Below are 15,295 nucleotides of genomic sequence, written 5' to 3' on the forward strand. Positions count from 1 at the left end.
CCATCTTTGAAACCACCCAGCTCGAAAATGCCCATTTGGTGGGGTACATTGTTGCACGTGTATCTGGACTTCTATACTAGCTATCGATGTGCGGTTGACGACTAAATATACGTCCGATGTGTACCGTCTAAATAAAAAATAATATGAAGCATTTTGTTTTAGATTAATTATTATAAAAATCAATTATCGAAAAAAAATCATATATTTTTCAATATTTTATTATTAGACTTGTACTTTTTTTTAGTGAAACAACACTGGTATGATTTTCCAAATTATGCATTGTGCTACACCGTTTATCTGTCTATAAAAATAACTCAAAAACTAAAACATATCATCCACCACGAGTGTACACAAAAAATATATGAAAAGGCATGCACTTTCCACAAACCGAAACTATGTCAGTTGGAATTTCCCCGCCGATAATCAACCCACAGAACCCAGTGCCGAAAGTGACGTCAGTCTATTCTATATCTATATTCTATATTCTATATCTCAGTCTGAGATTTGTTGCGGTGACCTGATTAATTTCTGAGGGGGGGGTGGGGGGGGGGGGGGGAGGGGTGAGGGTGCTTAAGAACTAAAAGTGAACATGTTAGATGGGCGCCCACATACAACTCTATTATAGAGTTGTATTGTGGCGCCATCTAACATGTTCACTGACTTGGATGAGTATGTCTATGTAAGCATGGCGAGCTTTTCGGATATCGGAGTAATCTAACGTCAGTCTTTTTGTTCTTTCAACTGAGATGGCCGGTGTCGAGGCGAAACGGGCGAGATTGAACCTGAGTCCGGAACGTGCATCCTGTGCAGCAAGAAGTCGCCACTCTCTGAACTAAGCAAGGCAGCGGCAACAGTTCTTGGAAGACATTGTGTGACGCAGCCCGCAGTTAGAAACTTTTATCCAATTCTAAAGCGAGTCCAAGAAGGCGCAGTTGAACTTCCTAATATTCCAATATTATACCATAGGGCTTGTAGATCAGACTTCACTCACAAAAACCACCTAGCTACTTTGACCAATGCAGCTAGAAGTTCTTCAGTTGATACTGGCGATGCGGTGCGACGGCGATCATCACGGGAAGAGACAGGATCAACTTCAACGGTCTACGATGATAAATGCATTTTTTGCCAGCGTGCTTCAAAATTCATAAAAGGCAGTCGTACCCGTGAAACAGTTGTCTTGGCTGTTGAACTTCGAGCAGATAAGACAATAAGAGATGCTGCGACAGCTCGCAATGATGAGAGAGTTTTGGCATTGACTACACGAGATATGGTTGCAGCTGAGGCTCACTACCACTTCTCCTGCTATAGAAACTACACACGGCCCCAAAAACCTCAAGTAGAAACTGACATTGAAGATAATATCGAGAAAAAAGAAATGATACGATGTATATTCAATTTCATTCGCACTGACTTGTTCTTGAACCCGAGGATTGTTCCAATAGTTGATGTTGCAACAGATATCCTGTCTTCAGATACATTTTCAGTTGATGTTCGTGACTCCATCAAGAAGAATCTGCAGCGCACATTACAAAGAGAGTTTGGAGAATCGCTCATCTTCTTCAATGTGAAACACCGTGTATACTTGATGCCCGATAATCTGACAAAGCGAGAGATTGCTGCAGAGTGCGTAAACCTGAAAGCAGAAGTGAAAGCATTTGAACGAACGGACGGTGAAAGTAACATTGTGCGTGCAGCTACTTCACTGCGACACCAGATCAAAGATGCTCATTACAATGAACGTTGGCCGCCTCAGCCAGCAGAACTCACTTCAGATTACGTGAAGATACCAGATTCTCTTCGTGTATTTCTGCATACTTTGATTTGCGGGAGTGGGGGTAGCTCTGCGCGTGCCGACACACTGGTATGGTCGATGGCTCAAGATATCATCAATGCTGTACACCGCGGTACCATCAGAACATCGAAGCATGTCCTACTTCCGTGGGTCATGAAAACGCTCACCGGTAATACAGAGGTCATCAGAATATTGAATCGACTCGGGCACGGATGTTCGTACACAGTTCTGGAAGAAATCGAGACAGCGCTATGCATAGACAAATTAGCAAGTGTGGAGAAAGATACAGTACCACTTCCGTCACATGTGCACCCTTCGGTCCCGACTGTATTAGCATTCGATAACATCGACAGGCTAGAGGAATCGCTGAGTGGTGGCGGAACATCGCATCGCGTCAACGGTATCATCGTCCAACCGAAGTCGCAGTCGTGTTTGCCGCCCCAACCTCCATCGGCAGTATCCAAAGCAGATAAGAAGCGATCTATCCCGTCATCCAGCGATTTAGTTCCAATATACAGCGGTGGGAAACGAGAGGGCCCACCTGCAATCAAGCCTGCAGATCTTTCTGACACTCTTGCAGGCGCAACATCCCTTGCGCAGCGCCGAAATCACGTATGGATTATGACTCGCATGCTGGAACCATGCGACCAGACAATCAGTTCGTGGACTGGTTTCAACATCATGACTAGAGATCGTGTTCAGGTGACGGAAGATGTAGTTGGCTACCTGCCGACTATAAACGCGCCTGCCACAGATATGGCAACAGTGCAAGAAATCCTCAGAGAAGCTCTGAACATCATGTCATCACTTCAGCTTGAGCGTATACCGGTGGTGCTAGACCAGGCACTATTTGCTAAGGCGACCGAAATAGCATGGAAAGATGTCGATCGATATGGAAGAATCGTGCTCATGATGGGGAACTTCCATACCATCTGTAACTTCATGTCGAGCATTGGGAAAATGTTTGGAGATGCAGGCCTTCGGGATGTAGCTGTTGAGTCAGGAGTAATCGCTGAAGGTTCCATCAACAGGGTTCTGGAAGGCAAGCAATACAACCGTGCTGTGCGACTCCACAAGTTGATGTACGAGGCACTAATGCGCATCATTTGGAAGGGCTTCCAGGTGTGGATAGAAAGCAATCATCCTGACAAGGAACCCCAGATTCGAAGCACTGACCTCAAAATTCGCAGCATCAAGGAGGATGTTTGCCACGAGACTCTCGCTGCTGCTCTCGATGATGATTCATGTGTACAGAGCTTTGACATGTTCGCGAAATACCTACATTTTCTGCGAACCAAACATGGAGACCTGGCTCGCTTCTGGATGATGTATATTGATATGGTAGAGACCCTGCTGGGGTTGATTCGTGCGGATAGAGAAGGCGACTGGATGCTTCACTTGGCTTGTGTCAGAAGAGTGATCCCTTGGTGTTTCGCAATGAACAAGGTGAACTATGCTAGATATCTACCAGTGTACTATGCACAGATGACGCAACTCCACGAAACATGCCCCGAGTTGTACAGGCATTTCAATCAAGGCTACTTCTCCGTACAGCTTAGACCAGGGAATCCATTTGCCAGAATCGCTGCTGATCAGACAACAGAAGAAACATTAAACAAAGATACGCAAACAGCTGGAGGAACACGAGGTTTTAGTCTTCGACAAGGGGCTGTGTCACGATACTATCTAACTGCAGAAAATCGGGCTACTGCACTGAGGCAACTACGAGAAACTATCCTTGTGAATGGCAGCGACACATCTCACGCCAAGCACCCTGACTTGTCTACTTCTCGCATCAAACGTGATGAGTCTGGCGTCACAGCTATCTGTGATCTACTGGAAAATGACTGGACCAATCCATTCGCCGATGATCCGTCATGTCTTCTCAGTATATCTACCGGAGCGGCTGCGAGGGAGGACGTTTCTAATGACCTACTCAACACCCTGCAAAAGGGGGAAGCGGCGTATCAAAGCTTCCAGAAACGTCTTGAAGAGGGAACAGGCTTTCATGACACATTGAACAAGCTAAACTTGAAGACCTTTGGTAAGATCAAGCAGAAAGTTGTGAAGGGCACAAACAAGGAGATCGTCCTGAGAGCTGACAGACAACTGTTTGCCACCATGATACTCATCGCCAAGACAAGGAACCTCGACATGCAACTTGTCCTTTGTCACCCACTAGGGCCGTTACCATGGTCTTTGGCAAACGTTGATGGGTCAATGAAAAAAACGAACAAAGCTGCACTTGCGAAACACATGGAAGGTCTTGTGGAACCAGCCGAGAACGTTGACAAGCGAAGTGCAACAATAATTGATGCGATGGCTCTCATACAAAAGATGCATGGCGAGAACGACACGTTCGAAGAACTATCTGACCGCATCCTTGCTGCAGCGCTTCACGCTGGTCAAGGCAGTGAGCGCATCGATGTTGTCTTTGACACATACACAGAAGAATCCATCAAAGCAGCTGAGCGTGTGAACCGCGGTTCAAATGAAGGCATCAGTTTCAGCGAGATCAGACCCGCACACAAAATCATGAACTGGCAGCGTCTCCTTGCTTGCAGCCAGACAAAGGAGAAACTGGTTGTGTTTCTGGCGGAGTCATGGAAACATGAAACAAATCGCGAAAAGCTAGGCAACAGAACACTGTATGTCACCTGTGGTGAAAAATGTCTGGTACTGACCCGCGATAGGTGGAAGTTGGTGCAAGCACTCGAATGTAGCCACGAGGAAGCAGACACGCGTATGTTTCTCCACGCAAAGCACGCCGCTACCCACTACAAGACGATCATCTTAGTGGCAGATGACACCGACGTTCTGATCATCAGTCTTCATCTCAGCAGAACCATCGATAGTCAGCTCTTCATCAGACGAGGAACAAAGGTTCGAGTCAGAATGATCGACGTTGGAAAGTTGGCTGCGGTATTGGGGTCTGGAGTTTGCAGTGCATTGCCAGGGCTTCATGCATGGAGCGGGTGTGACACTGTGAGTGCTCTGGCTAGCCAAGGAAAGATAAAGGCTTTGAAGCTTGTGCAAGCGAATGAGCTGTATCTTCAAGCATTCACAGATCTGGGATCTTCGTGGAATGTACCAACAGACGTCTTCAATAGCATTCAGGCCTTCACGTGTCAGCTGTACGCCAAGAACACGAAGATCGTCGGTGTTAATTCGCTCCGTTATCACATGTTCTGTGCAAAGAAGGGCCAGATCGAATCTGGACAATTGCCGCCTTGTGAAGACTCCTTGATGCAGCATACGCTTAGGGCCAACTATCAGGCGGCTATCTGGCGACGCAGCCTTGAAAACCTACCAGACGTCCCAACACCATCAGCAGGACATGGTTGGGAACTCGATGATGGCGGTTCGCTCACAATCCGATGGATGGCGGGTCTACCAGCTCCAGATGTCGTCTTGAATCTCATCTCATGCACATGCAGAAGGACGTGTCGACCGTCAGATTGCTCCTGCATACTGAATGGGTTGAAGTGCACTGTTGTGTGTAAGCTGCAGGGATGCTCCAACATGGTGCAGGATGATGCTATCGTGGCTCAGGATGCCAATGACTCTGATGGCGACTCTGATGATTAACTTTGTGTGCACTGTATATTGTATAGCATATGTTGTTCTCTATTATAATGCAGGCCAAATTGCCTGAAAATCTTTATAGACAGATAAACGGTTTAGCAAAATGTATAATTTGGAAGATCATACCGGTGTTATTTGACTAAAACATGACATGTTCAATGATACCTCCGCTTGCTTATTAGGAATATACATCGTATGGTGTTAAAATCAGCTCCATACGTCTTTCCAAACTCTAGTAATGAATAATTAATATAATTGGCGGCCATTTTGAAATCCAAGATGGCCACCAAAGTGCAGATTTCCGATGTAACAATTTCCGCCTGCTTATTAGATATCGTATGGTGTTAAAATCCTCTCCGTACGACATTCCTAACTTGCGTTATCGTCAGAATAGATAATGCCAGCGGCGGCCTAAGTCATTTTATGCCTCTTTACATTTATTTGTTGTAAACTCGTGGTGGATGATATGTTTTAGTTTTTGAGTTATTTTTATAGACAGATAAACGGTGTAGCACAATGCATAATTTGGAAAATCATACCAGTGTTGTTTCACTAAAAAAAGTACAAGTCTAATAATAAAATATTGAAAAATATATGATTTTTTTTCGATAATTGATTTTTATAATAATTAATCTAAAACAAAATGCTTCATATTATTTTTTATTTAGACGGTACACATCGGACGTATATTTAGTCGTCAACCGCACATCGATAGCTAGTATAGAAGTCCAGATACACGTGCAACAATGTACCCCACCAAATGGGCATTTTCGAGCTGGGTGGTTTCAAAGATGGCGTCCATCCGGGCACTAAGCTACCGTTCTCAGATGTCCATCACACCTTTTCTGACACTTGAGACATTGGTCTAATGGAAAATCATAATGAGAATTACTCCCCCCGCCGGAGCATTACTTTTGGTCTGGCTCAAGGACTATAAGTCATTGTGGCGGCGGGGGGATTAATTAATGTGTGCGCTAATGGGCCTAGCTAATGTATGTGCTGTATTGCCATAAGGGACACCGGAATTATCACAGAGGGAACGACACACAGGGGAATTAGCATATTCCCTACAACTACTTAACATGCCCCACCCCCTCGTGGCGAGGACACATATCCAACTTATCCGGCATCCGGGCTAGACAGGTCCTCTACCTATTTACATCAAGATGGTTCTTGCTACCCATGATCATCGGAGCACCCACCTATGCAGATCTACCTAAATCTATATATCCCACTAACCCACCGACATAACAATATATTCAATATGGAACTGAAAAATCTTGTCTATCTACCCATGTCAGGAAAAAGCATATCATCATCATCATACTAAAGTATGCAATTTGGTGTCTGTCTGTCTGTCTGATGATTTTTGAGCATGATACATTTGGTTGTTACTTATCGAATCTCAACCAAACTTGACAGGATGACTTGGAGTCACACAATGAAAGTTGTAGTGAATTCATTTGCCCCCTTCCCAAAGGGGGTTTTCTCCGCCAAGGGGGTTTTCCCCACCAATGGGGTTGCATGTTGAGGTGTATATCCATGTTACAATAGCTTTATTGTGGCATTTTTCCAAGGCCACTTCTAATAACAAAAGCATAATACTAATGTTATTACAAAACAAAATTTATACTAATAATATCTCTCCCACCCCAAGGGGTATTTCCTTCTTGAACAAATGCCATATCAACGTTTATAAATTGCTTATCATGGGGTTTCATGAGAGTACCGGTCCCTAGCATAAGTAAAAATATTATAAACAACAAACACACATGATTACCTTTTTAAATAGTCGCTAATGCTGTTTAACACGAAACTAAAATAAATCTGGAGGAATCCCGACATTCGTGAGGTAATTTTACTTACGGAACTGAGCGAAGATCTACTGTAATCTATATATCCCACAAGGATTAAAGCATGACCTTTCCTGCTGCTAACATGGCGTTTTTCCAAGGCGGATTCTAATAACAACACTAATACAACAGCATATATACAAGATGATATGTAGAATGATATATACAAGATGCTCAAACGGAATCCCACAAATTACAAGCACTCAAATAAATTAAGAAAGGTAAACCTCAACTATCACCACAAAAATGGCAAAAAATAATTCAAATACTTTGGTGAGGGTTTCAAAAGTTTAAGTGCAACATTAGTTTTTTTATGGAATAAATATAAATGATGGAAACAATTATTGATAGTATTGTTACGTTTTTGGGGGTAGGTAAGAAAATACAGTCAGAAAGATAGAATGGTATAGAAATAGCATGGACCGTGTGACATGCAGGAGCATAAGTAGGGAAAATGTAGCTTAAGGTTGATTTGATGTGCATCATATGGGGGACGATGCCTTGCAAGGAGTGCCTCTATAGATTTGAGAAGTGTATGTTTGTTTGTTTGTGGCTTTGTTTGTTTGTGTGTTTGCTGGGTTGTTTGTGTGTTTGCTGGGTTGTTTGACTTATATGTATCCCTCACCGCTGGACAAAATTAGTTGAAAACTAGTGGTTGTACTTGTGGTGTGCATGAGAAGGTTTTCCCCTTTTGGTGGTAAAAAACACTTTGCTGCCCCTGTGGTTCATGGTGGTGGAAACACGCAAATTCCTTATATAAATCTGTATCATATTGTGTCCTTCCCGGTGTGAGGGGGTATTACAAGTGATCAAGATACCGTAATGCACTGCATGAAAACTATAGACATCATATACTTTAAGTGGTGAATAATTATCATACAAAACATCACACTTAGTTTTATTTCTATGCACTCCTGAACCACTGGACGGATGAGTTTGAAACAGCTGGTTGTACTCACGGGGTGCATGCAAAGGTTTAGAGGTTAAATCAATCATAGGGTGGGGCAAGGACCCCAATTCTTTGTAATTGTGTATCGTACAGCACCACCTGGGGGAAGTTTGCATTACAACTCGTAAATGATAAAGGTTGGAAATTAACCCCTCTGTAAGGATGGGTTCTTTGCTAATAACCATTAATTTGCTTGCTGTCTGTTTCATTTGAGTTTCGTTTACCAATGGCAACCCTATCTCTATAATTCAACCCCTGTTATCATTGGGCTGGTGGCTTTAGCTCTGGGTTAGTTTAAAATCTGTGTTCAGTGTTTGTCTTATTGGGGTGCCCTTGGGATACGTATGTGTCCCCTTCTCCTCAAATATGGTGGTGGATTAGTTTATTAATATTGTTTTTTTCGTGTTGTTTTTATTGTCACATTCTATTCTTGTTAAACTGTTTGTTAAATCTTTCAATTGGAGGTGGCCTCCCACCATGAAAATAGAATTGATGAATGAAGGTTGACACACTCAGAATTTGAATATTGTTTTATCCTTGATTTTATTTCAATGAAAAAAACTCCTTTCTCTCGCTAATAAATCACGATGATGTTTTACACAACAACTCAAATCAACTTTGTCGATGTAAAATTACCATATGCAACACATTTTGTCGATATTGTTCTACGACACAGTTCACACTATATTTAAACGGATGTTTCTCTCTGTAGGCACAACGTGGATGCAGGAGATAGTTGACATGGTGTACTCCGATGGTGACATAGGGTTTGCAAAGCGAGCGTCAATTGATGTGCGTGTGCCATTTTTGGAGTTCGAATGTGAAGATGCATTCAAACAACCATCTGGTAAGTTCCACACTATTCACTAATCCATTCAAACAATAACAAAAGTCAGAGTTGACCATTTCCATTCACTCATTGAGTCAGTGGCATTGCAATAAGATGACAAAAAATAAGCCTCCTCGAACGTTCTACCTTGGTGCATTTGTATCCAGGTTTTTGTCCATCGACTCCCACATTCATCCATGCTGGGCCTTGTCAGAATGGAACTTCATTGGTCACTTTCAGTGGGGATAACAATAATCTGCAGCAGTGGATAATAATATGAGTTCACTTACACAGAACTTCAATGTGTGAGGAAGCCATGAGGATCATCAAAGCCTGCACCAGGATTGCCTCCTTCAAAGCCTCCTATTTCTTCACATTATCTTTTGACAAATTATCGAATGCATATATCAGGTTTAAAGTACCGTATTTTCCGGTGTAATGACCTCACTTTTTTATGAGCAAAAAAGTTAAAAGTTAGGGGTGCGGTTAATACCGGAAAATATGGCAAAAACATACTGTTGCATATATGGCTTCTAGAGGTTAATAAAATTATTATTACTAGGACGTGCCCGTACGTGGGTGCCCGTACGTGCGTGCAAAAAACATGCGTGCAAACAACAACAACAAAAAAAAACTTTGAAACCACGTGGCAGTAACGACCACAGAACCCCCCCCTCTATTTACATGAAATGGTTTGGTCCATTCGCAACGACCACAGAACCCCCCCCCCCCCCTCTAGTTACATGAAATGGTTTGGTCCATTCGCAAAGCGAACGGCGAACGGCTAAATCGCCATAGCTCGGTAACTACTTGTCCGATTAATATGAAACCTTGAAAAGGCACATCCTCGGGTCCCCAGCAATATACCTGGCAAGTTTCAAGTATATCGGACCCGTGGTTGTCGAGAAACAGCGGTCACAGACACACAGACACACATACACACAGAGATTACTGGAATTATAGATAGATGGCGTAATTATTCCCATATTGTGTCTGAAGTAAGCGTGAAAGTAACTAAATGTAATTACCTCCTCCACCAAAGGTGGATGGAGGTTATGTTTTCACCCCTGTCTGTCTCTGTTTGTTTGTCTGTCCGTTTGTGAACAAGATATCTCAAAAAGTTGTAGACGGATTCGGAGGAAACTTGGTGGACCTGATGGGTGTCTGACAAGGACAAATAGATTAGATTTTGGTGAAGATCTGAATATGTATTCGCATATGAAAATTATTTAATTTTTAAGTGATTCTTCACTATTGGGAGATAGGGCTAAAACCAACATATAGCAGGATATCTCAAATAGTTATGGATGGATTTGGACGAAACTTGTTGGACAGGTTGTGTGTATGACAATGAAAAGTTTTTTCAATTTTGGTGAAGATCCTGATCCGGGTCCATCTCGTAGAATTTTTACGTGACTTCACTATTGAGTAATATGGCCAAAAATGATATATAGCAGGATATCTGAAAACGTTGTTGACGGATTTGGACGAAACGTGGTGGAGAGGTTGTGTGTGTGAATAGGACTAATCATTTTGATTTTGGTGAAGATCTGAATGTGGATTCAGCTACAAGAATTATTTAATTTTTAAGTGATTCTTCATCATTGAGAGATTGGGTGAAAAGCGATATACAACATATTTTAAAAAGTTATGGACGAGTTATGACTAAACTTGGTGGATGAGTTGGGTAGGTGACAAGAACAAGCCGATTAGATTTTGGTTCAGATCCGGCCTACCAGTGGGATTTCACCAGGCGGAGGTATCCTATCTAGTGAGTGTCATTGACGTTTTACTTATGCGCTGCTAATTTGTAGAGCAAGAAAGTAAGTGACGTAAAACTCGCCCCATTGTGTGTCTCAAAATTAGATTACATCTGTTTAACCTTTATTTCATGTTTTACCTTTGCTTGGCTGTTAAATATGCTTATACATGTGTTCGCTAGGCCATCAGCCTTGAGTTTAGGCAGGACACCGGGATTGTATAGGCCAGAGTACTAAAAAAAACAGAGAATCAAACTTGGTACAGGAGTGGGCCCCATCCTCTGGTCTGGGCTCAGACAAATAGCAAGAGAACAAGGAGGGGCGACGATCGTCATGGCTTGTGGTGGGGGCCAGAGGCTATAATGGTGCACACACAGCAAGTCAGGAGATGCCCAGAGATAGGAGGATAATGTAGCGGTTACCGCTGGATGTACATAATCGCCTTGCACCGGCCAGAACACGGCCAGACGCGCCTCTCCCGGGCATGCCCGGACTCACTGTTCCCGGGCACGCCCGAACCTCCCGGGCACGCCCGGTCTCGTCTTTCCCGGGCATGCCCGCTCTCGCCTTTCCAGGGCTCGCCCAGAGTGTCCGGGCATGCCCGCTATCGCCTTTCCAGGGCTCGCCCAGAGCGTCCGGGCATGCCCGCTATCGCCTTTCCAGGGTACGCCCAGAGCGTCCGGGCATGCCCGCTATCGCCTTTCCAGGGCTCGCCCAGAGCGTCCGGGCATGCCCGCTATCGCCTTTCCAGTGCTCGCCCAGAGCGCCCGGGCACGCCCAGCCTCGACTTGCCAGGCCGCAGCCAAACACGCCCGGGCAGGTCCAGACTCGCCTTTCCAAGGCTCGCCCTTGATACCCGGGCATGCCCGGTATAGCTTTTGCCGGGCAAACTTCCCGACATAAATGTGTATATATATTGTTGCCCGAAAAACTGGCTTGTCAGAATACCTGAGCTGTTTGGTTTCAATAAAGCAACTCGGACGAATTCCGTCTTTGGTCGCGTCAATTCTTTCGACTCGCGTTGGAGCGCAGTTCCTTCATTGGTGACCTACCGACATGGATACGGCAGTGACGCTTAAACTGCCTACCTTCTGGGAGACTCACGCGGCTGTTTGGTTCGCCCAGGCGGACTCCCAGTTCGCCCTGCGAGGCATCACCGCGGACGACACCCGCTTCCACCATGTTGTGGCGGCGCTCGGTTCCACCACCGCGGCCCGCGCCTTGAGCCTCCTCCAGCACCCGCCGGCTGCTGACAAATACGACGCGCTGAAGACGCTCCTCCTCGGCGCTTTCGCCCTCTCACCGGCAGCACGCGCACGGCGCCTGCTTGACCTGCCCGAGCTTGGCGACACGCGACCGTCCGAGCGCATGGACTATATGCTCTCGTTGCTCGGCGAGCACTCTCCGGCATTCCTGTTCCGGGAGCTGTTCCTCCGTCAGCTGCCTAACCCGGTACGCCTCGCCCTGGCTGGCACGTTGATCACGGATTCCCGCGCCCTCGCCAGGGAAGCCGATAAGATCTCCTCGGCGGGCCAGCACATCGGCGCGGTTACCTGGAGCCCGCCGCCGTCCGAGGCGACGCCCACGACGCCCGAGCGCCCTGCGCGGTTGGAGGCCGAACTGCCGGTGCAACTGGCGGCCGCCACGCCGCACCGCCCGCTTCCGACACGACGGCCGGGGCCTCCACCTGACCGGGCGTGGTGTTATTACCACGCCAGGTTCGGACACAAGGCTCGGACGTGCCGGCCCCCGTGCACTTTCGGCAGGTCGGGAAACGGCCGGGCCGGCGTTCATTCCCAGCCATGAGCGCCGGCCACTCGGGCAACTTGCTGTTTATTCGGGACAAAGCGTCTGGACGGCGTTTCCTGTGCGACACCGGCGCCCAACTGAGCGTCATACCTGCCTCCGAGCAGGACAGGCTGGACGCAGTTTGCGGCCCCTCTTTGGTCGCTGCTAATGGCTCGGCCATACGCACTTTCGGCCCACGCGTCGTCACCCTCTGCTTCGGCAGCCAGCGCTTTCAATGGACTTTTGTTACCGCCAGCGTCCCCATGGCTTTGCTGGGCGCCGACTTCCTCTGCGCGCATGGGCTGCTGGTCGACGTCAAACGACGTCGCCTTGTCCACGCCGAGACCTTCAGCTCCCTGGCGTGCACAATGAGCAGCTCCACGCCGACCGAACTGGCGTGCGCCCTCCCGGCAACGAACGAGTTCGCTCGCCTGCTCGTGGAATTCCCGGTCCTCACGCGGCCGACGTTTTCGGCCGTCGCGGTGCGGCACGGGATCGAGCACCACATACCCACTACGGGCCCGCCGGTCTACGCCAGGGCCCGCCGCCTCGACCCAGCCAAGCTCGCCGTGGCAAAGGCCGAATTCGACGCGTTGGAGCACCTCGGCATCGTGCGGCGCTCCGATAGCGCGTGGGCCTCGCCACTGCACATCGTGCCAAAGCCGGGGGGTGGATGGCGCCCGTGTGGCGACTACCGCCGTCTCAATGACGCTACCACCCCCGACAGGTACCCGATCCCGCATATTCAGGACTTTTCTGCCCGTTTGGCGGGACGGGTCATCTTTTCGAAAATTGACCTGATACGGGGCTACCACCAGGTACCTGTCCGGGCGGCCGACGTCCCGAAGACGGCCGTCATCACGCCGTTCGGCCTGTTCGAATTTTTGCGGATGCCGTTTGGCCTCAAAAACGCGGCCCAGGCGTTCCAGCGCTTGATGGACGGCGTGCTGCGCGACCTGCCGTTTCTTTTCGTCTATCTGGACGACATCCTCGTCGCCAGCACGTCCCGTGCCGAGCACCTCCTCCACCTCCGAACACTGTTCGGTCGCCTCAGCGAGCACGGCTTAATTGTCAACCCGGTCAAATGCCACTTCGGCGCGACGACCGTTGACTTTTTGGGCCACCGCATCACCAAGACCGGGGCCGTGCCGCTGCCGACCAAGGTCGAGGCCATCACCACGTTCCCGCGTCCCCGTTCCATCAAGGCCCTCCAAGAGTTCCTCGGCATGGTGAATTTTTATCACCGATTCGTGCCCCGCGCTGCTCAGCTCATGCGGCCCCTTTACGAGGCCCTCCGGGGCAAGCCGGCCAAGCATGACATTGTTTGGTCCACGGCCATGGACGCGGCCTTCGCCAGTGCCAAACGGGCCCTCGCCGACGCAACGCTGCTGGCTCACCCGGTGCTCAACGCGCCCATCGCCCTCACTACGGACGCCTCCAACTACGCGGTGGGCGCCGTCCATGAGCAATGGGTGGACGGGGTTTGGCAGCCACTCGCTTTTTTCAGCCGGCAACTCCGGCCGAACGAGTTAAACTACAGCACGTTCGACCGCGAGCTGCTCGGGCTATTCCTGGCCGTTCGCCATTTCCGACACCTCCTGGAGGGCCGCCCGTTCACGGCTTTCGTCGACCACAAGCCGTTGGTCTACGCAATGGCTAAGGTCACGGAGCCGTGGTCGGCCCGCCAGCAGCGCCACCTCTCCGCCGTGTCGGAGTTCACCACGGACATCCAGCACGTCGCCGGCAAAGACAACGCCGTGGCCGACTGCCTTTCGCGGGCCAGCGCGAACGCGGTCCACCTCGGCGTGGACTTCACGCTCATGGCGGCCGACCAGACCACCGACGCCTCGGTGCAGGCACTCCGCGTGGCGGACACGGGCCGCCGCCTGGCCGACATCCCCTTCGCGGGCACCGTCCTGCTCTGCGACGTCTCCCAGGGCCAGCCTCGCCCCATCGTGCCCGTTTCCTGGCAGCGCCGCATCTTCGCCTCCATCCACGGCCTTTCTCACCCGGGCCGGAAAGCTTCTCAGAAGCTGGTGTCGGTGCGTTTCGTCTGGCACGGCCTTCGACGAAACATCCGCGACTGGGCCAATGCCTGCACGGCCTGCCAGCGAGCCAAGGTCCACCGCCACACCCAGGCCCCGCTGGCACCTTTCGCCGTGCCTGAACGGCGTTTCGACCACGTCCACGTGGACCTGGTGGGTCCCCTGCCCCCCTCGCGGGGGTTCACCCACCTGCTCACCATGGTGGACAGGACCACCAGGTGGCCGGAGGCCGTGCCCCTCACCTCCACCACCACCGCCGACGTGGCGCAGGCGTTCATCGCCACCTGGGTCGCGCGCTTCGGCGCACCAGCGGACATCTCGTCCGACCGCGGCCCACAGTTCACGTCTGAGCTTTGGGGCGCGGTCGCCCGTTCGTTGGGGGTCACGCTGCACCGCACCATGGCCTACCACCCCCAAGCCAATGGGTTGTGCGAGCGGTTTCACCGCTCCATGAAGGCCGCACTCATGGCCGGCCTTCAGGACGACGGTTGGGCCGACCGGCTGCCGTGGGTCCTTTTGGGCCTTCGCACGGCCCCCAAGGAAGACCTCCAGGCGTCCGCCGCCGAGCTCGTCTACGGCCAGCCACTCCGCGTCCCGGGCGAATTCGTGCCTGACGCTACCAGTCCCTGGTCCGCCGCTCGCCAGCGCTCGGACCTCCAGGAGGCCGCCCGACGATTTGCCCCCGTGCCGACGT

General features: G+C 49.2%; 1 protein-coding gene across 1 annotated transcript in view; it reads left to right on the top strand.

Annotated features, from left to right (window-relative positions):
• The first annotated feature begins 8,870 nt into the window (after positions 1 to 8,870).
• The window catches only part of LOC137432841 (sulfotransferase 1C1), a 102,237-nt gene continuing 95,812 nt past the window's right edge, over positions 8,871 to 15,295 (top strand). The window contains exon 1 of the mRNA XM_078783673.1: positions 8,871 to 9,026. Within this exon, the coding sequence (XP_078639799.1) occupies positions 8,876 to 9,026 (151 nt within the window). The 5' untranslated portion in view covers positions 8,871 to 8,875. The remainder of the gene's footprint in view (positions 9,027 to 15,295) is intronic.

Source organism: Myxine glutinosa, chromosome 8, assembly GCF_964187855.1.
Source record: "Myxine glutinosa chromosome 8, kmMyxGlut1.1, whole genome shotgun sequence".
In the NCBI taxonomy this organism is placed as follows: Eukaryota; Metazoa; Chordata; class Myxini; order Myxiniformes; family Myxinidae; genus Myxine; species Myxine glutinosa.